Source organism: Nicotiana attenuata, unplaced genomic scaffold (assembly GCF_001879085.1).
Source record: "Nicotiana attenuata strain UT unplaced genomic scaffold, NIATTr2, whole genome shotgun sequence".
In the NCBI taxonomy this organism is placed as follows: Eukaryota; Viridiplantae; Streptophyta; class Magnoliopsida; order Solanales; family Solanaceae; genus Nicotiana; species Nicotiana attenuata.
Window position 1 is genome coordinate 27321 of NW_017674616.1, and position 25019 is coordinate 52339.

The 25019-nt window shown below is 35.3% G+C and overlaps 2 protein-coding genes, 1 long non-coding RNA gene and 1 other non-coding gene across 4 annotated transcripts; 1 reads left to right on the plus strand and 3 right to left on the minus strand.

The window, feature by feature from the left end:
• Positions 1–4013: 4013 nt before the first annotated feature.
• On the minus strand, positions 4014–9276 carry LOC109219008 (V-type proton ATPase subunit E-like). Its single transcript, XM_019383409.1, has 6 exons — positions 9051–9276; positions 8156–8256; positions 7178–7370; positions 5489–5682; positions 5193–5292; positions 4014–4419 (listed from the first exon to the last, which is right to left on the minus strand). The coding sequence occupies exons 1-6, from the start codon at positions 9150–9152 to the stop codon at positions 4384–4386; spliced, it is 726 nt and encodes a 241-aa protein (XP_019238954.1). The 5' UTR covers positions 9153–9276; the 3' UTR covers positions 4014–4383.
• A 2263-nt stretch (positions 9277–11539) lies between these two features.
• TRNAM-CAU lies at positions 11540–11611 on the minus strand. Its single transcript has one exon. It is a non-coding gene; the product is annotated as a tRNA-Met (tRNA).
• A 121-nt stretch (positions 11612–11732) lies between these two features.
• LOC109219006 (ubiquitin-conjugating enzyme E2 10) lies at positions 11733–17137 on the plus strand. The gene is made up of 5 exons (XM_019383407.1): positions 11733–11842; positions 11982–12067; positions 14907–15034; positions 16372–16476; positions 16847–17137. Exons 2-5 carry the CDS (start codon positions 11998–12000, stop codon positions 16988–16990), a joined length of 447 nt encoding a protein of 148 aa, XP_019238952.1. The 5' UTR covers positions 11733–11842; positions 11982–11997; the 3' UTR covers positions 16991–17137.
• Positions 17138–18524: 1387 nt separating this feature from the next.
• LOC109219009 lies at positions 18525–21829 on the minus strand. Its single transcript, XR_002066863.1, has 2 exons — positions 21490–21829; positions 18525–18836 (listed from the first exon to the last, which is right to left on the minus strand). It is a non-coding gene; the product is annotated as an uncharacterized LOC109219009 (long non-coding RNA).
• Positions 21830–25019: the final 3190 nt, after the last annotated feature.

Here is a 25019-nt window from a genome sequence, read left to right on the forward strand (position 1 = left end):
GGCTGATGCATTGGGCGACTTTCATTTGGGTGAAGAGACTTCTGCTTCAAAGTCCAACGACGGAAAGAAAAACAAGGCAAGTGAGTGGAAGAAATGTGAAAATAACAATGCTAATGAAGACAAGGGGAAGGGAAAGCAAGAGGCTGGAACTTCAAAGAGCAAGGAGAAGGGCAACAAATTCAATGGCTGTTTCATTTGTGATGGGCACATCGAACAAGGGACTGCCCGAAGAAGGCAGTGTTAAATTCTATGACCGCCGCAGACAAGAGGGCTACATTGGAGGCAATGGCCAGCGACAAACAAGTGACTGGAGTAAATGCAATTGTGGCTGAAGAGAAGGGAGGGCAAGGGGCGTTGTTTGTCAACCCCTTAGGACTCATAAATTGAGCTAACCTCGACGAGGACGTCGAGTTTCAAAGGGTGCAGGTGGTTTGTTAGCCCTCTGCCACTTTGAGCTTGACTTGGCAACGAGAGCGTTGTCATGGGGCATCAAGAGTGTTTCCAAGCTAAGGTGCACGAGTAGCACCAAGGCAAAAAGGGAAACTGGCAAGTGATGGCCAAGGCTTTGATGGAGGCAAGGTATCTTAGCAAGGGCTTGACAATGAGATGCGGGCTGAGGGTGACACTTGATCATGGAAAAGGCATCAAGGCATGAGGCAGTAATGCAAAGGCAAGGCAAAAACGAAGTGGGCAAAGGCGGGCTATGCGCAACGGAAGGCAGTGCGCGGGGGAGACTTGTCATGACATTGGGGCGCGACAAAGGGCCATGTGCGTGGGCAATGGGATGGGCAAAATGCGGCTACAATGCACCTGAGTAAAAGGCATTGGCGCCTGATTCAAGCCAAGGCACGCACATGGGCAGCAAGCTTCAGTTTGACCAAGTCAAGGGCGGTTACACGGCACATGCTGTGCACATGGGCAGCCGTTGACTTTGCTAAAAAGCTGGCAGATTGTGTTAGCTCGTTTTTGGGCCATGTTTTTATTATTATTAGCATGATCTTACATGATCCTAGTAGTTGGGGATGTCAACTACACTAGGCTAAAATAGTGGGTTGTGTGGGACAAGTGTCTAAGCCTAAGTGCGACAAGTGTAAGGAAAAGGGGTTGTCTCATGTGTTATAAATGGGCAGCATCCTTATGCTTGTCGGCAGAAGAGAAAAACGTGTATGAGTGCACATTTGAGAGTTACTAAAGAGTCCTAAGTCTATTTTCAAGAGTGAAAACGCCTAAGGTCAAGGGTGATCTTTTGTACACGGCTGTACCTTGAGTTTGAGTTTCTTGTATGCTCGAGTTAAATACAAAGTTGGGAAAAGAGTTTCATGTATATTGTGCCTTGTGTTCTTCTTTATTTTCTGTTGCCTTACTTAATTTCGTTGCCTAAAATCAGTTTAAAGACTTACTACGTTGAAACTGCCTAAAAATATTCTAAGTCCAAGGTGGCTATAATTTTTGCTAAGTGTTGTGAGAAGGCTGAAGTCAAGTGCGGGACTTGGCTGCCGCGCAGGCTGGTTTCGGCGGACAGAAATCACGCCCGTGACACTTATTATAGAAAGGGTACAAACTATGCATGGGGATTAATTACAGGATTTTCTAGCTTAAATTTGACTAGAAACCTTCTGAATTGAAATAAATTCTTAATTAAGGACCATATGTGATTCAAAATGTGTGGTTTCCTTCTTTATTCTTTTTCTTTTTTTAAAACATCATTTCACTAAAATAATTATCTGTAATTGTCTTTTAAGTGACATGATAGTAATATATGCGTAAGTTATGAAACGATAAACTATACTAATTTACCATAGTTACATAAAGTTTAAACACAAGAGACTTGCTAATTTATATAGCTTTATGATTGCTCATACTAATTAATAGTCGAGGTTTGGTAGATTTTTAACGAGTCGCACTCATGGGTATGACCTAGTGGCTAATAAAATGGGTTGAAAACCACGGGGTCTTAGGGTCAAATCCTAGAGGAGACAAAAATACTAAGTGATTTCTTTCTACTTGTCCAAGCTTTAGTAGACAGAGTTACCCGATATCTGTGATGATGGAAAATAACAAACGTCCGTAAAATTAGCCAAGGTGCCGCGTGAACGGATTCGTACATCATTAATATTAATGGTGACTGGTCGATGTTTAATGGTACTTCTGTCAACTCAATGTATTAATATAAATAAGTTTCTTATCGTATAATTATATAAGAATAGCTAGTTACAGAAATTAGGCATAGACAAACGAAAGTTCTCACTAAACTCTTCCTTTTACACATGCCTGTTAGTGAGGTAATTAATTGAGTGCAAGCCGTAAATAGACGACTATGGATAGTTCAGATGCGCTTAAAGTCAATTACAGTTAGAAGCCATGTCGATCTTGCCACCAGCAAACCTTTGACATTGACTGTGAAAAACGAAAAATAGAACTCCAATCCTGTTTTTTTTTTTTTTTTTTTTTTTTTTTTTTTTTTTGATATCGCACTGGAAAATCACTCCCTGAGAAATTCGTATCTTTCTTAGTAGAGAGAATACCAAACTGCTAAAATAAATTATTTAATTTGACGTAAACACCGAATGCAAAATATTTCCCAAAACTAGTCTATCGAGCTAAGAGATAAGATGAATTTGACATCTATGTTTGACAAAGAATTATTTATGATTGCTTTAGTTTTAGTTTCTTTTGTTTGCCCTTATTATGGAAAGGGGTATAAACAATGCATGAGGATCAATTACAGGATTTTCTAGGTTAAATTTGACTAGAAAAATAGTGGGAAGGATAAGGCCTTCTGAATTGAAATAAATTCTTAAGTTTAGGTTTGGTAGATTTTTAACGACTCGCACCCAAGGATATGGCCTAGCGGTTAATAAAGTGGGTTGAGAATCTCGATGTCTAGGGTTCAAATCCTAGCGGAGACAAAAATACTGAGTGATTTCTTCCCATCTGCCAAGTCTTAATGGACAGAATTACTCGATATCTGTGCTGATGGATATTAAATGATTTTTTCTCATCTACCAAGTCTTATGGAAAAAGTTACTCGATATCTGTGCTGATGGAAAATAACAAATGTCCCGTAAATTAGCTGTGTTGCGCGTGAATGGACCTGTACATCAGTAATATAAATGGTGAGTGGTCGATGTTTAATGGTACTTCTGTCAACTCAATATTAATATAAATAAGTTTCTTATTGTATAATTATTTAAGAAAGTTTAGCCAGTTACAGAAATTAAGCATAGACAAACGAAAGTTCTCACAAAACTCTTCCTTTTACACATGTTTGCTAGTGAGGTAATTAATTGCTATCTTATTCTTACTCAAATGAAGAAAATACTCTTTTTTAACCACACAATAATTACTCCACTGTTGGACTTTATTCAAGTAAACTCCAAACTTTTGCCTAACTTGTTGTTTCGAATTTGGAAATTACTTAAAATTCGTTAATTGGACTTTTACCTTGTGGATTCTAATCACTCGTGAGAGAATTCGAGATCATGCAAAAATCACCACATAATATGATCCTTAATTAATACTTCGATTTATTGGTAGTTAAGTTTCTTCTACAACTTTAGACCATCCTAATAAACTTGTTAAAACCTTAGGTTATATGCTAAGATTCATTGAATAGAACCTTTCCTTTTACTTGCATTGCATGTCATGTATGTCACTGGAAGGTGAGTCTCGGAGCAATGGTAAAGTTGTCTTCGTGTGACCTATAGGTCACGGATTCGAGCCGTGAAAGTAGCCACTTACATTAGGGTAAGCTGTCTATGTCTATATCATATCCCTTGGGGTACGGCCCTTTCCTGAACCTGCGTGGATGTGGGATGCCTTGTGCACCGTACTGTATTTTTTTTTTTTTTTTTATGTCATTGTATGTCAATAAAATTGGCTTAAAGGGTTCTACCTTTTCAGTGCATAAGTTTCATTGACAAACACCAAATTTAAATACGCAGAATACAAAAGTTGCACTCTGAGCTTGAGGCCAAATACCTTTGGCACACCTTACGAACACGGAAAACCTCTGCACACCCAATCTTTTAGCAAACAGTAGCGCTGACTTATTCATTAAGTACAAAGAGAGCTATTTCTCACATAATTTTAATGTCTCAATCGACAAACTCGGGTTCAAGCAACTTACACTTATTGCAAAACATTACAATGAAAAAATGCTCAGACCTAACGAACATTACAACTAACACGAGTTGTAACAATGCCCCAATGAAATAATCAACAAGAAAACAAGACACTTAAATTATGCAAACAAGTCTTTCAGAGAAAACGAAATAGTACACAAGCAAGGCCATCGACGATGATTTGAATCCATTCATTCGCCAAATCAGAATCCAGAGTGATGATCAGAGAGGGGTAAATACAGGAAAAGGTTCCAACCTCTTAGGCAGTAACCTGACCGAACAGACACTTGCGGATCTGCAAGGATAATAATAATGTTGAAGAAATAATAATATCAGAAAATGATGGAAGGTAATAATAAAACCACCCCCACCCCCAGCTCGCCCTCAAAAAAAGAAGAGGGTAAATCAGGAAGTTCCCACTTGCTATCATCCCATCCCTACTAAGGACTGCACATTCAACTCATTTTACTGGTAAGTAGTATTCTCTGTCTTCACTCATTTCTTTGCTTCATCCATCCATCCATGTTCATTCAATCCATCCTAGCTAGTTCTTTATCTGGTTCTCAACACATTTGTAGTCTCAAGTCACGATTTTCTTATGACCTTAAACTGGTCAACCGGCTGTATGCCTACATTACCTTACAGGAATATTAATACTCAAGTTTTCAGAAAGAGTCTAGTCTCAACAATGATTAGCAAAAAAACCGACTTGCTTCCCCCACCTTGATAGCTAAATTTAGTGATGGAAACGATAATGAGATGACTTTGCAAATAATACCACATAGGTAAAAGGTACAAAATGTCAATGAATTGAGCTACAAGAAGCTATTCCACAGAGATCGATCACTAATCAGCAACAGTAAACATCTAACACGCATATCAGGATAAGCAATGAACACTTAAGGCAATTTGTAACTCATTTGAATGATATTTTAACATCTATAGACAGCTAAACCTCGAGCAATAGATACGAGTGTAGAGTACATTGGAGAAATGAGAATCAAAAGAATAGGCAAGACCAGACCACAGAAATCTGATAAGTATGAAAGGAAGGGCAGAAGAAAGTACCTCTGGTAGTTTTTTACGGAACACAACTTCCAATCTGGCATCAAGAGTGTTTTCACACACAATTTTCCCATCTCGAGAAGCCAACACCACTCCTCCAGCGCTGTGGGGATAAAGAGAGAGAAATTAGTAAGAGGAGTTACATGGTTTTTCAGAGAGCTAATTTCACCTAAAAGCAATAACACACAAAGCAGGAGAAAGAAAAGAATCCAACCATCAGACAGGACCTAATTTAAGCACAAAGGGATGTACTTTTAAGGTTTTCTCATGAAAGTAAGGTTGTAACTAGAGCAGCTTACCAAGAAGGACCGTGCATATTATGATGTGATGGAGCCGGAGGTAGGTGGATGTCGTCAACTATGATCTCAGGTGCGTGGACATTTGCCTTCTCTGCATACTCTTCCTTTGCTGAATCCAATACATGTTCAACCAGGTGTACGTCATGTTTCCGACAACGCAGCAGGACAGAAGGCTCTTTAAGCCTGAGCAAACTCTGCAACAGAAAGAGATGGTTTCAAATTATGCCTAAAGACTAAGCAATAATAAGTTCAGTAAAGCCATACAGACACCACAGGCAGTCAAGCCAATTATGGTAAGAAACAACATACAACAACAACAACATACCCAGTAAAATCCCACTGGTGAGGTCTGGGGAGAGTAGAGTGTACGCAGACCTTACCACTACCCCGAAAAGGGTAGAGAGGCTGTTTCCGGGAGACTCTCGGCTCAACAGGAGAGACAATAATATCAGAAAAGAAACAAAAGAAAAGGCATGTAACAACAAAAGATGCCAGAAAGAAAATAACAACAACGAATAAGTGAAAGGACAATAACACAAAACTATGCAAAACAACAATGTGAACACAACATAGACCGCTAACAAACCTAAACAAAACTCTATCAGACTACCCGGTACAAAGAGAGAAGAACTCTCGACTACCCCCTAGCCTACCACCCTAATGCTCGACCTCCACATGTTCCTGTCAAGAGCCATGTCCTAGGAAATCTGAAGTCGCGCCATGTCCTGCCTGATCACCTCGCCCAAATACTTCTTAGGCCGCCCTCTGTCTCTTCTCGTACCTGCCAAAGTCAACCGCTCACATCTCCTAACCGGTGCATCTAGGCTTCTCCGCACGTGTCCGAACCATCTAAGTCGCGCTTCCCGCATCTTGTCGTCCACGAGAGCCACGTCCACCCTCTCCCGAATATATTCATTCCTAATCTTATCCAGCCTAGTGTGCCCACACATCCATCTCAACATCCTCATTTCTGCTACTTTCATCTTCTGGTTATGTGAATTCTTGACTGGCCAACACTCAGCTCCATACAACATGGCCGGTCTAACCACCGCTCTATAGAACTTACCTTTAAGTTTCGGTTGCACATTCTTGTCACACAGAACTCTAGACGCTAACCTCCATTTCATCCACCCCACCCCAATATGGGTCAGAAACAACACAAGAGACAATAATTAGTTCTTAGTCATTATATTCCCTCTGCCAAAGAAGAAATTGCAAGCTTCATATTACAATCAAAGTGCGTGGCGTGCTACAATTTTCGATTCTGTTTAGTCAAGCCTCAATTTTAGAAGTATCCAGCTTGAAGGTAAGGTACCAGTGAAAGTTCCTTGTCACGCTTTCCAATCATTTTTTGGTATCTAAAACTATAAGATGACTCTGGTAGCCCTAGACTTAATATATATTAAATCCGGTCTGAACTTGAAGCAGGTATATTCACAATTTTCAAGTTCTCATTCCATTGTAAAGTACAGTAGATAATATAGAACCCAAATAAGAATTCATAATCTGGTGCTCAAGAGTTCAGATAACATGATAAATATAACCACATCAACAGATGACTATATTGGTTTCTTCTAAATAGTATGTCTTCCATAAAATATTCCTGCTCAATTTCTAAGATCTCATAGTTTAATTCGGGAAGTCCAGGAAAAAAGAAGAGAAAATGGCGTAGATTAACGTCCAACATACCTGAACAATAAGATTATGCAGAAGCTTCTTATAACTGTCTTGGTGGTGAAGAAGAATAACCTCTACGAGTTCGTTGTGATGATGGCTAACTTGTAAAAGCTCCTTTGCTGCTGCCTCCTTCATGGTGTTAACCAAGTCATCCTGAGCTTGAAGAACTTTGATCCGAGAGGCATTGAGTTGCATGGAGTACTCGCTGCAAGAAATACATTTTAAATAAACTTTAAAGACCATGTCGGCCGATTGAAGTTCAAATTAGATAAGATGTTATGTTGGCAAATCAATTGCAATTTAAAGTTAAACTTCGCACCGAAGTTAATATGATCTGGCTTGCTACAGTCTACAGAAACGAACATTGTAAGGAAATCAACTTCATACCTAATTTAACCATGTGGCTTATTCCAAAAGAGAACTATACTCTAACTAGCAAGAAAGGAGTTTAAAAAAAGGTATTAATGGTAGCAGACTACAGCACTGGAATATGTCAAAGCACAAAAGCTCCCAAGAAGCCATTAGTAAACTTTATTTCCGTTCTTTATGGAAGCTTTTCCATGATGTTCCGGACCTAGCATGGAGCAAAACAAGAAGATCTCTGGATATACCAATAAGAAAAAGGAATCTTCAAACTGCAAACAAACATCATACAGCTAAGACACCAAATAAATACAATCATTTTATCGTCTTATGGTTATAAAAAAAAAACAATCTTTTTCATCCAAAATCAAGCAATAGCATTATTTATAGTTGCAATACAATGGCTTTTGATTGCTGTTACAGTAACAGTACTACTGAATATCTTCTATTCACAGTCAGAGCACAATGGCATTTGATGGCTAACAGGAAATCAAATCGAAGCATTTGACAAGCAATATGAATTCCCAAACATAAAATCGATTTTTTTTCTTCAAGCCAATTTCACCTAAAACAGAAAATTATAACACACACACACACACAGACAAAAAAAAAAAAAAGCAACATTACATCTTCTTGCGAACATCCACTTGTTTTTCTTTGCGCTCGTACTCTTGTCTGATCTTCTTCTTCTCTGCTTCCACTAGCTGCAACTTCTCGATGTTGAATTCCTAAGAAACAATCACATCCACCTGTACATTATTTCTCTAATTACCTTTATAAAACTCCTAATATAGGCAGATCCAACTCTGTCAGTGAGTTTTAGACGCACCACTACTTTCAACTTAAACTATATATATAATTAAAACTTTTCAACTCCAACTATATATATGGAAAGTCGAAACTTTTTCAAAAATAAACATTACAACTTTTACGCTCGAACTATATAAATAATTTAAAATTGGTAACTGCAGTGCTATTTGTACTAACTAATTTTAAATTTCGGATCTGCCTCTAGCTCAGAACAATGCTAGATGCAGAAAATAGAAAGCTTGAAACTTTCCGAAAAGTAAACATTGAAACTTTTTAGACTCGAAAATATATATATACATTACTCACTTTTCAACTCCAACTATATATTTGGAAAGTCGAAACTTTTTAAAACGTATACATTTACAGCTTTTACAGTCAAACTATATAAATAATTTACAATTGGTAACTGCAGTGCTATTTGTACTAACTAATTGTAAATTTCGGATCTGCTTCTAGCTCAGAACAATGCAGACAATAGAAAGTTTGAAACTTTTCGAAAAGTGAAAACATTTTAGACTCGAACTTTATATATAATTGAATTTTGAAAAGTATATATTTACATTTATTATCACAAATATTAGTGAATGCAGCGCTATTCATAGTAACTGAATTTAAATTCTGGATCCGCCTGTCACTCGGAACAATTGAGAAAAACAGAAATGATTCAATTCAATTAAATTTGATGTTGTAGAATAAAATAAATAGGGATTACTTCTTCAGCAGAAACGGAAATCTCATTGGCTTTTTCTTCAGCTTCCTGGCGAATGAATCGGACCATTTGCTGGATCTGCTTTGAGACATCTGTGTCGTTCATTTTCTCGGATCTGGATTTTGGATCAAATTCGGGTCAACGAAGTAAGGCAATTTCAGGTTTACAGAGGAGTTTTCTGAAGAAGAAGACGAGGACAGGTAAGAGTACGGTCAAGTCTTAAAAACTGAATCATATGTCCGATCTATCTACCCCGTGTTTTATCAGAATTTCCTTAGCCACCCAAGATGTTTGTTTAAGTAGCATTTAGGTACCTCGTCTTTTGAAAATTTGACGAGCCCGTTTGGACATACAAAATTTTTTCTTTTTTTCAATTTTTTTTTTGAAATAATGTTTCGTTATCCCATTCTTACCGATTTTTCCTTTTTCACTTGAAAATCCATTTTTAAATTTGACAAACTGGTTCTCCCTACTTTTTCAATTGAAAATGAGAATTTGCTAGTTTTTAGTTTTACCAATCAGGGGCGGCCCGACGAATTTTGTGGCCTAAAACCAAACTTTATGAGGGGCCTTAGCTTTTTAAATTTTTTTATTATTTATTTGATGTCTATTTTTTTAGCTTTTCTCATATACAAAGTTATTGATACTTTTCTTATAATCGATAACTCCGCATAAGTATATTTCTCAATTGACAATATAGTTAATCCATTTAACATTCTTGTGACATTGTTGTTCTTAGGTAAGATTTTATCAATTTTAATTTTGAAAACTTCTTTCCGCTGAAGCAACGACAACATGAGTTATATACATTATTCCATAAGCAATTTAGGCATTTGAAAAAGAATTATCTCTTTTATTTGATTAAGTGTATCAATTAAACTGTTGTCTTCTAATTGTACTATTTTCCTTAATACTTTTAATTCAGAAAATAAATCTAAACCATCAATATCGAATTGATTATTTATGTTTTAAGGAACATTCAAGATTAAGGCTATATTTTTTCAAATTTTCAACATTTAGTGATCTTAGTTTTTACAGCCAAATAGAAAACTAAAAATATTTTCATATGCTTCGAATTGTTCGAATCTATTTTGAAGTGAAAAAATAGCTTCGTTTATTATGTATAAATGTAATTAACTTTAAAGGACTTTTCGAAAGATTTTGAGATTTCATTATCAACATTTGCATCAAATTGTTACTTCCTATCTATCGCACTTTTCTTACGAAATTCGGTTTTCGATGTTCATTTCAAGTGCAGTTTCCTTTGTAGAAATCATAGCAGTAGCGAATTCTTCTTCTCTATATTTGTTAAAGAAAGAAATCAAACTTCTTCGCCTTACAAAACTCTTTTTTAAATATATACATAGTCTATTCGGTGTAACAAATATGGGGCCTAAAGCGGTTGCTTTATGGAGGGGTCACCCCTATTACTAATTTACCCTACATTTTTAAAATTTATAAAATGACCCCATCAGTTTTTCATCTTTGGCAGATACATCTTTGGCGACTAATGGTGGAACATCAGTCCTAGTTGATTTTGCATCTTCTGTGTATTGCAGTAAAGCAGAATATGATAACGGTTAAGCAATAGCAATCTGATTGTTTATTTCAAGTAGGATAATCAAATTGGGATGTTTTGATATTTTTACAAGTTGTGGGGTATATATCATATTTCATGATTTTGAAAAAAAAGGCATCCAAATATATTGCAAAAATTATAACCAAACACAACTTCATCTTCAATTCAAATTTTAATGAAATTCCAAATTTGATTTTTTTTTTGGAATTCATGTCCAAACGCCTACGACTTATTTTGCTAGTAATTTTGTTTCGAAAAATATTAGTACTACTACAACAACAATAATAACATAACCATTATACTCTTCTGTTGAAGGTGTACGTGGTAATTTTAGTGGGCAATTAAAGTAGCATATGTCGCTAGTATAAATGTTTGAAAATGATGTTTCATACTTTCTTTGTGTGTTTGTTAATAATAGCGCATATAAGTTGCTGAATATTGTATTTTACTTTGAAAAAAATAGGCATGCGGAATTTAGCTAACAAATCACTAGGTCTATTTTTCCCTTTCTTATAATTTATAAATAGGGTGTATAGCATATAGAATTGTAGTTTTCTTTTTTGGAATAAATAACAACATCAACAAATCCAGTAGAAATCTCATAAGTGGAGTATGAGAAGGATGGCGTGTATGCAAATTTTAACCTTAACTTTTGAAGATAGAGAGGTTGTATGCGATAATCCCGAAATTACAGCCATATTGAAAAGAAATATGACGGCGGAGACAATATAAAAGTAATAAGTAATAACAACATCAAAATAAAATATTCGAAGCAAAAGAAATAAAGGTAGTAATAAAAATATAAGAATAAGCAAAATACAAGAATACGAAAAGAAGGATTCAAATAGTAAAAAGAAGTAAAAAAGGAGCTAAAAAAAGCGGGCGAAGAGGGAGCATTGGCTCTCTAAAGACATATCAGAGCCAGGTTTCGATCCTGGGACCTGTGGGTTATGGGCCCACCACGCTTCCGCTGCGCCACTCTGATGTTGATGTTGTATTGACGCAAATAAAGATATCTAAACGTTTGCAGCGCTTTGACGGGATCAAAGTGTCACATTGACAAAACATTGGGGGTCGTAGATTAAATTACCCACCAAACTTACGAAACGGTTCGCTGCTGCATAAATTTTTCTTCTTCTGTCTATAAAAACCGTCTCTTATTTCACCGTTTGAACTCTCCCTTTTTTTGCAGAAATCGAGTAGGAGGATCTCTGAGGTAAAACAAATTCTCTTATCCTCTCTCAATTCTAGTTCTAGTATTTGTAAATTTGTATACATATCTCGTAGTAGATGTAAAATCTTCGTAAAGCTCGAGCTGATTTAGGTTTTTTTTTTTGTTTAATTTTGGTAATTAGGGATTTGGTTAGGGATATGGCATCCAAGCGGATTCTGAAAGAGCTCAAGGATCTCCAGAAAGATCCTCCTACCTCTTGCAGCGCTGGTACTATCTCCAACTCTTTCTGTTCGTTTATTTTCTTCTGTATTTTTTTCGAATGTTTAATTTTGGTGATTTTTTTCCCCTTAATTTTTCAAATTGGCTGGTGCTTTGGCGAGTAAGGCTTGTGTGAGAATACTTTTGATTAAAAAACTTGGCTGTACAAGTTTTGGCTCCAAAAAGTTAATTTAACTTTCAAAAGAAGCAGCAATAGTGACAAATTGATGTATTAAGTAACTATGGTTAAGTGGCACAAGGGCGGGTGTGGCCTAGCATCCGGAGAATTCTGAGTTCTTAGGTTCAGAAAAGCACTAGGTGATTTCTTTCCATTTACCTAAGCCTAGACCTTTGTGGGCAGAGTTAACTGGTACCTGTGTTGGTTGTAAGTAGTCGGTACCCATTGGAATAGTGCGCAAGCTGGTTTGAAAACTGCCGTCAGGAAAAGAGAAGTAACTATGGTTAAAGTGATTAAATTTTTTTTAAAGGGTATTAAAGAAATGGACACTGGGCCTAATTTGAATCCAAAAGCTAGCTTAAGAGGTGATTATTGTTCAAGCCATATTAAATAGACCACCCATCCCTTAAAGCACCAATGTGGGGCTCTTCACTAAGGACATCATTCGTTTGTTCTTGCTGCCACAGGCGTGGATAAGATTTTTTTCCGTCTATTGTTCCTCGTGGGTGGGGTGAGGTTAAAAGAATTAATAAAATGAAATTAACTGATGTTTTTTTTTGAAGATTATCCTTTTTAGTTGCCAGACTACATGATTCCTTAGTTATGGTGTGGGAAGTGTGAAAAATTCAGGCTGTTCTTTTGGGGCATGATCGCACAATTTTGCTGTTGTTTTTTCTTTTCACCTTTTTCTATATCCAGGTTTCAGTGAGGGGATAGTGAATATTGAAAAATGGTCAGTGAGCCTGGTTCACTACAAATTTGCTTAGTCTGCAAATGGTGAACAGGTTTTGATGAAAGGAGCAATCTTGAGCTTGTTAGAGGTCAAAATGAAACGGCTTTGAAATTTAGCTGGAGATTTAAAACAACTAGGAATTTTCTTTTAAAGATTAATCTTAACTTTTTTGCAGCCTTTTTCTGGGAATAGTAGTAGGTATGTGACCGCTTCTTCTGAAATTTGGTTCTGCATATGAAATATCTAGAAATAAATATCTCAACTCCACTGAAGACATTTGACTAAATAAGAATCTTTATTTGAAGAAAAATGTAAGAAATAATATCAAATGCTGTGCTTTCTAAAGAGAGCAAAAGCACGAAAGTAAGTGTATATATAGTCAGGTTAAACTCTTCAGACTCAAGAATAACATCATAATGCAAAGAAAAGATTGGACCTGCAGTGTTGAGAGAAGAAAAACGATGGTAACTGCTAGGTCCATTATTTCTTTCATGAAGTTTTTTGTAGGGATGAGATGTGAGCATGCCGCGTGCTTCCATGTCTATGATTTTGCTTGGTGTGATATTTGGAAGGAGCAGACAGTTGAAGGGGCTATCAGAGTTTAGCGTTCAGTTCAAAGATAGAGAAAGAAAGGAGTAGGGGGAGAAGAGTAACAGCTAGGCTGTTACTGTTTGATTTTGGGATCCTATGGTAATGGGAAAAAGAGTCATTCGGAAGACGGTAGAGTTAAAACTGAAAGGAGTATAAAAAGGAAAGGATGATAACTTCTTGGTAATAGGTAGAGACTAGAGTTAAATGTTAGGACTTTCCATTTTTCTCTTTTAGCGTGCACTGAGTTCTTTGAGCCAGTTATATTTTCATTTAAACTAGATTTAATGATTCAGCTTGAGGAATTAAGTACCTCCCAGTCCTCTTGGCTTCTTTGTAGCCTTAATTTCTTTTATTACTGCCATGTGTTCTCATTGTGTTACGATCACAATGATGTCAGGTAACTTTGTTACATGGTACAGAGTCCATTACAACATCATTCAAGTTGTCTCATTCGTTGGACAACCAAGAGCTTGATGTTTCATTAATTTCGCTTTCAGCGAATCGTTCAGCTCATGTGAGTGTGTTGGAAAGACAGTCCTCCCCCCCAAGAAAGAAAATGGCAAAATAACCATGAGGGAAAAAGAAGAACTGGATGAAATGAGAAGGAAAGAGTTCTCATATTGTTCTCTATGTTTGCTTGAAATGTAGAATTTTCCATTTAGTCTGTCAATATGCCTTCCTGTGGTCTGTGACTTTGTGCCTCTTGTATGAGGATAAGACGGCTAGGTTTCTAGTTGCTTTTAAGATACTAGAAAATTTCAACAGCCTCATAGAAGAAAATATTCTTTAGTCTTCTAAGGATCATGATGAATTAGGTTGTGGCATTTAGAAGAGACTCTTATGTTTCTAGTTCGTCTATTTTCCTTCTTTTGTTGGTAGTATTGCAGCTTCTTATTTGTGGAGGTCATATAATGGCATTCTTGGTTCAGTGATGTTATTTGTGGAGGTTATATCCTGGTGTTCTTAGTTTAATACATATCTGAGGAGCTTTGCTTCCTTCATTCCTAATAAAGCTAAACGCAGGAGGAACAGGAAATAAGAAAAGGCCAGATGATTGATTTTCTGGTGATTAGTAACATGATTAAATGATACATTGTAAGGTTCCAAATTGCACATGATACAAAACTTTGAAAGACCTGCATAAAGTAAAGTTGGATTGTTCATCTGAACCAGCCTACCATGTCTACGTTTATTCTTGAGATGTGTTTGCTATCTGCATCTGGAAAGTTATCTGATTCTTTCTGCTTTTTCTTTTGCTATTTTATTAGGGCAGTAGCTTTGTGATTCTTGTTAAGATCTACATGTGGAACATTGTTCTCTGATCATTCTGCTGTTTCTTGTATCAGGCCCAGTTGCTGAAGATATGTTTCACTGGCAAGCAACACTTATGGGTCCATCTGACAGTCCTTATGCTGGCGGAGTGTTTCTTGTTACCATTCATTTTCCACCTGATTATCCATTTAAGCCTCCAAAGGTATCCCATCTATGGCATGCCATTACATACATTTCTTGATAACTCACCTGATAAGTTATTTGCTTGCTCATCAATGTACTATTCCTAAATCTTGCAATTATAATATATCAATTGGTTTCATATGTCTTTGTTCACAACAATATTTTAAGCCAAGTACAGATGTTAGAGCTCATTTGCTAGGGAGAGAGCTGCTTTCTTCCACTATATCAATCAAAACTATTGTGTGAATGGGCCTTCCATAAAGCTCTAATTTATAGGTATTAGTCATGCCATAAAAGTTAAGTTAATTGATTCTAAAACCTTATAGACCGGCCAATACGAAAGCACAACTTTTTTCTGAGTATCTGCATTTTGTTAACACGGTAGTGATGGTAACAGCTGCCTATGAGTTGTCTTGTTTTCTTATTTGGGTATCTGCACTCCAGTACTTGCTGAAGTTCTGAGGCATAGATTCGATATAATATACTTAAAAGCTGCTGAAATATGCACTGCATTCCTGTAATAATGAGCAATGACAAGAAAGAGCGTGATTTGCTGGCTTGCTTAATTAGTCAAGTGGTTTTCTAGCTGTCTTTGCTCCCGCTTTGCTTGTGTGGAATCCACTGAAGTCACGAACTGGGGGAGGACGATGGCAATATGATGTGCAAGTTTAAGAAGAATGACTTGGATTTAGCCCAAGGAGATTGGTGAGTGTTTGAGGCACATGAATATGAACTTGGAGATGCTAGCTTTAAATCCGAGCTGCACCACTCAATGTGGGCCAATCTGCTCCAACATTGGTAGGCAGGTTTACCGCGCACCTGTGTTTGTGTGCTAGTAGCTGGCTGCTTGGTTAATCAGTCGAAGTACGTTTGCAAGCTGGTCCGGATACCACTATCATGTAAAAGACTGAGAAGGACGACGTAGATTTCCCTTTTGGTTGATGTTGCGTTGAGCCATATTATGAGATCTTGGAATTCTCTATGCTCTTTGCTATTGGTGTACAAATCACTTGGTCCATTGCTTTCAGTTCCTCAAGTCTGAGGAAATGCATTTTGTTAATTTCATCATGAACATTCCCCTCGTGAGTACTATATTGAACCCTTAACTAGAGGGCGAACTGAAAGTCTTCTTTTTGTCGGATTCCTAGTTAACAGTTTTGCTTTATTCCATCCAGAATCCTATGTTGGGTTGAGTTCTTCATGTAATTTTTTAGAAGTGGACTTAGTGTGCTCTTAGATTCATTTTAAAAGTACATAGTTTTTGGCTGTTTCACTTCTATGCCTTCCTTTTTTTTTTTTTTTAAATAATTTTAACCCTGGGAAAGCTTCACAACTTATAGACGAAACTATCTGCAGGTAGCTTTTAGGACAAAGGTTTTTCACCCAAACATCAACAGCAATGGTAGCATTTGCCTCGACATTTTGAAGGAACAGTGGAGCCCGGCACTCACAATATCCAAGGTTATTTCTTGATATAGTTTCAGAGCCATTTGATCTTCTTTGCTTATTTACATCCCAAGAGTTTCAAGGACTAAAATTCTGTCTAGTAGGATGAAATGATCTAAGAATGTCAATGTATTCTGGATCAGTATGACTTTTACATGTATATGGCTATTTATCTAGTTGTCCTCCCATTCGACCAATCTCAATGGAGCGTGCAATACAGTTTTCCTTTTGTTGAGAGTGTACTTGTTCTCTAGAAAGCTAAAAGAAGGGAATACATTGATCAAATCGTGCTTTATTTGTTTCAATTGCAGCTACCGTAAATTGATCTATCAAAGTGCAGATAGCATGTGAAGAAATCTGATTATTTTGTATATGTTCCTTGCAGGTGTTGCTTTCTATCTGTTCTCTTCTAACAGACCCTAATCCTGATGATCCTTTGGTGCCCGAGATTGCTCATATGTACAAGACTGATAAAAGCAAGTATGAAGCCACTGCTCGGAGCTGGACTCAAAAATATGCCATGGGTTAGTTGCTGAAACACAAGTATTTGGTTTTTATCTATGATGTATTAAGAAATTGTGTTATGCATAATTAACTCAAGGGAAAGGTTGAATTGTGGCCTCTGTAAAACACTTAATTTTCCTTATGTTAGTAAGATTAAATGGTTTTGAAATTCTGTTGGATGGGTTCTAAGTGGTAAGCATTTTAACCATTGGTATCTGCACTAAGCGACCTCTCATATATGTGAAGCAGTCCAAAGCCTTAAAACTTGATGTGTCTGGAGAATAACAAGAAAAATAGAACTTGAATATTTTTCTGGTTCTTCTCCACACACACACACAAAAAAAAATTGCAAATCCAATTGGAAGTAAAATGATGGTCGACTGGCCGCCAAGTTACTCCTTTCGTTCCAATTTATGTGATACACTCCTTATTAGTTTGTTCCAAAAAGAATGAGAAATTTGTATATTTAGAAATAATTTAACCTTAAACATTTCATTTTGCTCATTTTACCTTAGTGAGAAGTTTTTATAGCCACACAAATATTATGATATGTTTAGGATTATAGATTTTATATTTTTATTTATTTTTTCTTAAACTTCGTCGTGTTAAGACAAATTGCTGTCATAAAAATTGCAACCGAATACATGTGCTGATAATGAGTAGTTAAACAAACAATACATAAAACGGGTACCAACTTCTAGATGATCACATATTGACATTTTGTTTCCTCTTCATCTCCGTAGTATAAGAATAAGACAATATGCAGAATAATGAGTATAGCTAAAATGCAGAAACTACAACATGTGTTAAAATTAAAAACAATATACGCAAAAGAAAAAAGGAACTACAAACTGTAGTTAGAATGTTAGATTAACAAAAATTAAACAAACAACATCTGGTACATGCAGACAACAATCTTCTTTGTCTTCTTATCACTTTTCTAACAATTAAAAATAAGAAAGACTAACTAATCTCGGTAGTTAAGAGAAGTAGAACTGTCTATAAAGCAAGTGTTCTTTAAATTTAAATATTGTATTTGACATGATTTTGTGTTTGTTCAATTGTTTATTAAACTCAATCAGATTGCTATGATTTTGTGTTATTTGCAGTCGCTATCCGTTAAATTGTTCATTTGAAGTTAACCTTTTGCATAATTTTTTTGTGGTGTTCAAAAAAGTGTTCTTGGAATTTGTAATTCAATTTCGATCAAACCACCTATATCTGTTTCGAATAATCTTAAATCTGAAACAAAGCGTCCAAGTACTTACAAAAACAATCCCCGATCACCAATTTAATCAAATAGTAACATAAAATCAAGACGACCGACGCTTTGTCTTCTTCAACACTTACTAAGGTTCAATTATTGAGTTTTAAGATTTTTAAAGCAAATCACTAAACTACTCCGCTACTCTTTGAATTAGAAGTTTAAGTACAAAATAATAACATTCCAACGATGTTAATAATAATCAAAGAATACATAAAACGTTTACCAATTTCTGGATGATCACATATTCACATTTTAGTTTCCTCTTATTATCCATAGTATAAGAATAAGACAATATGCGGAATAATGAATAGCTAAACCAAGAATATGTAAATATTGTCGGATTCTCAAAATAGATAGCTTGTCGAAGTTAGAATCCTAAACAAAGATGACTAAAAATTTCATGCGTCCTAGGTATAATACAAATTACAAGAAAAAACCTTGTACAAATTCCATAACCTAGGCACTCTCAATACGAATGATCTTCAATAAATCCATTGGTTTTTTAGAAGTTAATTAAAAGGAACATCAGCTGCATGAACAAGATATGTCACTGCCAAAGCCAACAACATTAATACACATGCAATCCCCTGGTCAATTGTTGTACCTGCAATAACAATTACTTTCATGCTTTCAATTTTCTTAATAATCGTGATGTCCTGGCCAGCTCACTTTCATGCTTACTATTGTATAAGAAAACATAGATTTATGTTTCAAGGCAGTTACACATTTGTTAAGAAAGACATTTAAAAGTCTTTGCAACAACATACCCAATATAATCTCACAAGTTTAGCTTGGGGAGGGTAGAGGGTACGCAGACCTTACCCTTCCTATGTTGTGCAGGTAGAAAGGCTATTTCCGAATAGACCATCGGTTCAAGATAATCATAATCACAACAGTATGAAAAGAAATATGGTAGCGAAGAAGCCATGGAAAAAGAAACAATAACAACAACAAGATATAAGGCATGTAATAGTCTTTGCCTAAGCTAAAATACCCTTTATTTTTTTCGTAAACGTATCACGTGATTATCACTCTACTAGTTGAAGTCGTAAGGAGAAGTTTGAAAAAAAAAAAGAGGTGATAAATGCAGGAAATATTTTGGAACAAATAAAGTTTGACGAGGAGAGAACAATAAAGTAGAGTATGATAAATAAGTATTGGCACTGAAATTTGGAAAATATAGACTTTTTAATTGTTCATATAGACTTTTTATGCCCCTTAAGAAACAATGATTGACATGAGTATTTTTACCACAATAACCCTATTAATTGATACCTAGTCAATAATTGAAACCAATTCTCATACGTAATTATTATAGCTAATATGAAGTTCCAACATTAATTTTTTATAGATACCGACACTTTACAACTCGTCAATCTCTTCCGTTTAAAAGTTTGATCTTCATCTCTCTTTTTTGAATCTTTAACCTCAATATTTTTTGAATCTTCAATTATTTTAAGTAAGTCTTCTACTTTGATATTTGTGAAAATTTCAAGTGGAACTTCAATATATTTTTCACATCTTCGTCCATTTCCTAAATGAGATGCTCGCAATTTTTTTTGACTAACTGGAGCGTTAAAAAAAAACTTTTGAAGAAAAGAAAATATTCAAAGAAGAGAACAAAAGATGACTTTAAGTAGAGTTTTGTGTCAATCCCAATATTGAGCCTTGATTAACTAAAATTGACCATTAACTTTTCAACAAGTCTTGATAAATGAATTAAGGTTAAAACAAGGGAAAAAATTATCGTCTCTGATATGCTAAATTACAAGTAAAAATGAAAATATATTTTCAAAATATTGAACAACTAAATGTGAATGGAGTGAGTAGTTGTCTAATATTCTAAAAATGCATTTTCATTTTTCCTTGTCACTTTTAGTATATCAAGAGAAAGACATTTTTTTTCCTGTTTTACCATTAATTTATTTACCAAGACTTCTTGGAAAGTTAATAGTCAATTTTAGCTAACCAATGCTTAATATCGGGATTGATTAGTTAACACAAAACTCCACTTAATCTTTGTTCACTTCTTTAGAGTATTTTTTTCTTATATGTTTTTTCTTTTACTCTCCGATTAGTCAAAAAATTTGTGAGCATCACATTTAAAAAATGGACGAAGATGTGAACAACATATTGAAGAAAACACTTAAAATTTCCACAAATATTGAAGTAAAGGACTTACTTAAAATGATTGAAGATCCAAATAATATTAAAATTAAAGATTCAAACAAAGAGATGAAGATAGCTTTTAAACTAAAGAGATAGATGAGCTGTAAAGTGCTGATATTTATAAAAAATTAATGTTGAACCTTGGAACTTCATATTGGCTACTATAATTACGTGTGGGAATTTGGTTTCAATTATAGAGACTAAACATCAATTAATAGGGTTAACAACAACAAGCCCAGCAAATCAATTAATAGGGTTATTGTAGTAAGATACTCATGTCAATCATTGCTTTTTAAGAGGCGTGAAAAATCTAAAATAGACAATTAAAAAGTTAACGAACGAACTACTATTCAAAACCACTTATCTTTTTCATCTAAAGCTTGGTCAAACATATTAAGATCTTTAAAATAAGTGTTTATTTTTAAACACTATACATATATAGAACATCCATATATGGATCCCACATTATATCTTATTCCAAACAAAAAGCTAGCTTAACATGAAAAATCAATCATAAAAGTAGTCTATTGTCTTTAACTCGAACTAAATATTAATTAACAAATTGAGTATGCAATCAACGCATTCAACCGAACTCATATTTTTGACACGGAACATAAATATATATTCATACTAACTCAACTTTAAAAAAGAATATTTTAAACCACAATTTCAAATGTATAATAAGCTCAATAGTAAGAGGTTGAACCAATAAATTCCTAAATACCTCTCACTAAACATTAAGAGAGAACTACAAAGTATAACCACTATAAAAAATAATAACCGGTAAAATATATAATTTGGTATATTAATGTATAATATTAAAAAATATATTTTATACATAAGTATATTTTTTTGTTAGTTGCTAGTAAATAAAGTTATTTTTTGGCCGACCGACCAAATGTATAATTGGCTAAATATTAATGGGCGGATTAAGCATATAATCAAATGCTTCAATTTACTCGAATTTTTTCAATACAGATATGAAAAATTACCTAATCCTAGATCCCCCAGGTATATATATCCAAATCATGAATCACCATTAAAAGCAAAAAAGAAACTACAATACAAAAAAAAAAAAAAACACTAACCGTCGCTGGTCGGAGCCGGTGTCGGAGCAAAACCTTCTTGTCCCTGAACAGCAGGCAAAATGATCGAGAGAACAAATACTAAAACGAAACCAAACATCAATTTACCAGATCCCATTCCCATTTTTGTTGTTTTTTCTCTTTTTAAATTAAATTAATTCTTAATTTTTTCTTACTCTCTCTGCGAACAGCCTCAAACGAAAAGATCTCTCGAAAGAGAGCCGTGCGCAGAGAGAGAGAATTAAACAAAAAGATTTTCTATAAAAAATCTCACAATTACAATAATTCGTTACGAGAATAATGCAAAAACTAAAGGATGAAAGTTGTAAAAATGGAAGGTATTTTGTTTATATGGTTTTTATTTACGGTTTTTCGTTGGATTCCAGTGGATGGTAAACCGGGAGAATCGGTAACCGGTATTCTTGTCGAGGGAAAAAAATGTGGGGTCCACGACGCATGTCTCGGAATCTGACGCAAAGTTGAAATGGCATGTGATTATGTTTCCTACCGTCATTGGCGCCATATTCTAAGGTCCAGATATTTCCACGTGTCAGGATCTTGTTTACCTAATTTTGGGTTGCTAGAGTTTTGGGCTTATGAGAGTTCCATTGCAGGCCCAATTTAATTCAACTTGGGTTGGGTCATATTGAGGTTCTCTTTTGCTAGCCATTGAAAGCACAGATACAACAACAATAACGACATACTCAGTGTATTCCCACGATAGGGGATTCGGAAAGAATAGTGTATAGACCTTACGATTGCCTAGTGAAAAGAAAGAGGTTTATCGATCAAAATCATAAATAGCCACTTTCCAGCCTATTATTGAAAGGACCTTTACACAAATAGTCAGTGGCATTATTATTTTTTTCTAGCCGGTATATATAAATATACATTGCTTATATATGATTATGCACATATTATATATTAATTATATGTACTATATATCTGCTGGCTATATTTAGTTTAAGAGGTTGGGGAGTACAACAACAACAAAAAAAAAAACCTAGTGTAATTCCATATATGGGGTCTGGGGAGGGTAGTGTGTACGCAGCCTTTACCCCTACCTTATAGAGATAGAGAGACTAGGTTAGGGACTAACTATTTAAATTAATTATTCCAATTAAACAAATAGTTTATTGTTATGGAGTTTCAAATTCCCATGCTTTGGGTTTAAAGAGTGTTGGGCTTCTGTGGCGGTGTTTGATCGGGCATAAATTTTTTTTAAAGATTTTTTTTGAAAGTTGTGAGGGGGAGCCTTGGCGTAACTAATAAAGTTGTTGTCATATGATTAGGAGATCATGAGTTCAAGTCCTGGAAGAGCCTCTTGCAGAAATGCAAGGTAAGGCTGCGTACAATAAATCCTTGTGGTCCAGTCCTTTCCCGGACCTCGCACATAACGGGAGATTAGTGCACCATGCTACCATTATTTTTTGAAAGTTGTGATCTAAGACAAGGTATAAATATTTGTGTGGCTACAAATTAACACATTAAGGGTAGAATGAAATGTTTAAAATTAATTATTTCTAAAACTATTTTAATAAACTTTTTTGTTGTGCTTTTGCTTTTCTATGCTTTACTGCAAACATAGTCAAAATTTAAAAAAAAAAAAAGAAAAAAAAGGAGTTTTTAAAGTAGGCCTCCTATACTTCTTTTATCTTCTCTTGCCATTCTTGGCCTTGCAGAATGGTCAATTTTAAAAAATCCTAAGTCGATCTCACAAATTCACCTCAAATACAAGGGGTGACGTCAAATTAAGATATGAACTAAAAGGATTTAAGTTATTACATTAATCTTCAATATAATATAACATGTTATAACAGATTTTACCATTTGTTTTAGCTTACTAATCAAAGCTATTATATAGAGTAACAAATAATATTTACCTTATAAGTGATCTAATTGTGTAAATATCTCTTACGTTATCATTTATAGAGGGCAGAATAACCTAGGAAACACATGTACTTGTTCTAGTTTGACATCCCGGTCCCTGAACTACATAAAGTTTCATTCAGACACTTGAACTCCATCAAAACTAATATTTTAAACACTCCCGACCATGTGTTGTTCACTCTCCATGGTATGGAGGACACATCAGATCCACCTAGATAAATACCATCCATATCAGAATTTACTGTTTATAAAATTTTCAAATCAATTTATTTTTTTCCAAAGAAAAAAAAGGGGATCGCACACCTTTTCTTCTCTCTCCACGTTTTCAGCTCTTTGCCTTTTAGCCATCAGCACCTTTTTCACCCTTGAAAGCTCACAAATTCTTAAATGGAGACAAGCTACTTCTTCCACCCTTCAAGGTTTCCTTCTTTATTTAACCTGCTCTTTCTACTCTATTTTTTCCAAGTTACAAAAGTCAAAAACCCCAAATCCACTCAATGTACCAATCCAAATTATGCACCAAGAGTAATAATTCAACAACTAATTTTGTTGATAGCCTAAAATCTTTAATCTTTAAGGATAATGAAAAGAAAATATCAAAGTAGGATTTGAATTGTTTAAGGCCATGAAATCTGTGGCAAGAAGGCTTGTAAAGGTCTAAATTATGTTGGTGGTATATTGCCTTTGAGAAGCAAATTTGTTGAGCTCGACCCATTTGAAAACTCCAAAATTCATCCAAAATAGACACCAATACTTCAACTAATCAGATTTTTGTATTATTTATTTTTCTATTTGGACTAAATTGATGGAGAAATAGGGAGAAAAGGAGGCGGTTCTCTGTCATAGTGGAGGTGGTAGTGGTGGCGGCAAAAAAAATGGCTAAAAAATAGCTCTAAAATTTAGGTAGGTTAAGGTGATAATGGAAGAGTTGAAGGAGGTAGTAGTGTGGAGCAGGTGGTGGTGGAACGGGAGAAGGCCGCGGTGCCAGCACCAAAATGGAAGAGGTTGGTGGGTTGAAGTTGATATGAGTTGTTATACTTTTTTTTCTTTCTCTTTTTCATTTTTTGTCATTTTCTGATTTAGCCACCATTTCACGCTCACTATGCGCGTGTATACCAAGCATTTTGTCCACCTCAGTTATATTTATGCCACATCAGCTTGGTCAATGGACAGAGGTGTTTAAAATATTAGTTTTGATCGAGTTCAAGTGTCTGAATGAAACTTTATAGAGTACAGGGACCGGGATGTCAAACCGGAACAAGTATGGATGTCTCCTAGGTAAGTGACCTAATTGTGTAAATATCTCTTACATTATCATTTATAGAACTTAAACTCTTAAAACTATACTTAGGGGTGGGAATTTGAGCCCAACCCCATCCAACCCGCCCAACGCGCCTAGAGAATAATGGATTGGGCTACAAATATTTTAGCTCATGGGTCTATTTGGTCTGAATCCAAGTTAACCCATTATTTTTTATAGCCCATTCTGACCTATTAAGCAACCTAAATACAACTCATGAAACTCACCCAAAATAAAAGTATCTCAACCCAACTTATCTAGAAATTTACTTAGTTGGCCAAATTTTTTTTTTTTTGTATTTTAAATTTTGTATTTATTTTTTCTGCACCACCCACCCACCCAC

Coding starts and splice junctions, on each gene's coding strand:
- LOC109219008 (XM_019383409.1), bottom strand. CDS start 9,152: ATGAACGACACAGATGTCTCAAAGCAGATCCAGCAAATGGTCCGATTC. Junction 7,371..8,155: donor GTGGATGTTCGCAAGAAGAT/GTAATGTTGCTT, acceptor TATTTCTTGCAG/CGAGTACTCCATGCAACTCA. Junction 4,420..5,192: donor TCCGTAAAAAACTACCAGAG/GTACTTTCTTCT, acceptor TTATCCTTGCAG/ATCCGCAAGTGTCTGTTCGG.
- LOC109219006 (XM_019383407.1), top strand. CDS start 11,998: ATGGCATCCAAGCGGATTCTGAAAGAGCTCAAGGATCTCCAGAAAGAT. Junction 15,035..16,371: donor ATCCATTTAAGCCTCCAAAG/GTATCCCATCTA, acceptor AACTATCTGCAG/GTAGCTTTTAGGACAAAGGT. Junction 16,477..16,846: donor CGGCACTCACAATATCCAAG/GTTATTTCTTGA, acceptor TGTTCCTTGCAG/GTGTTGCTTTCTATCTGTTC.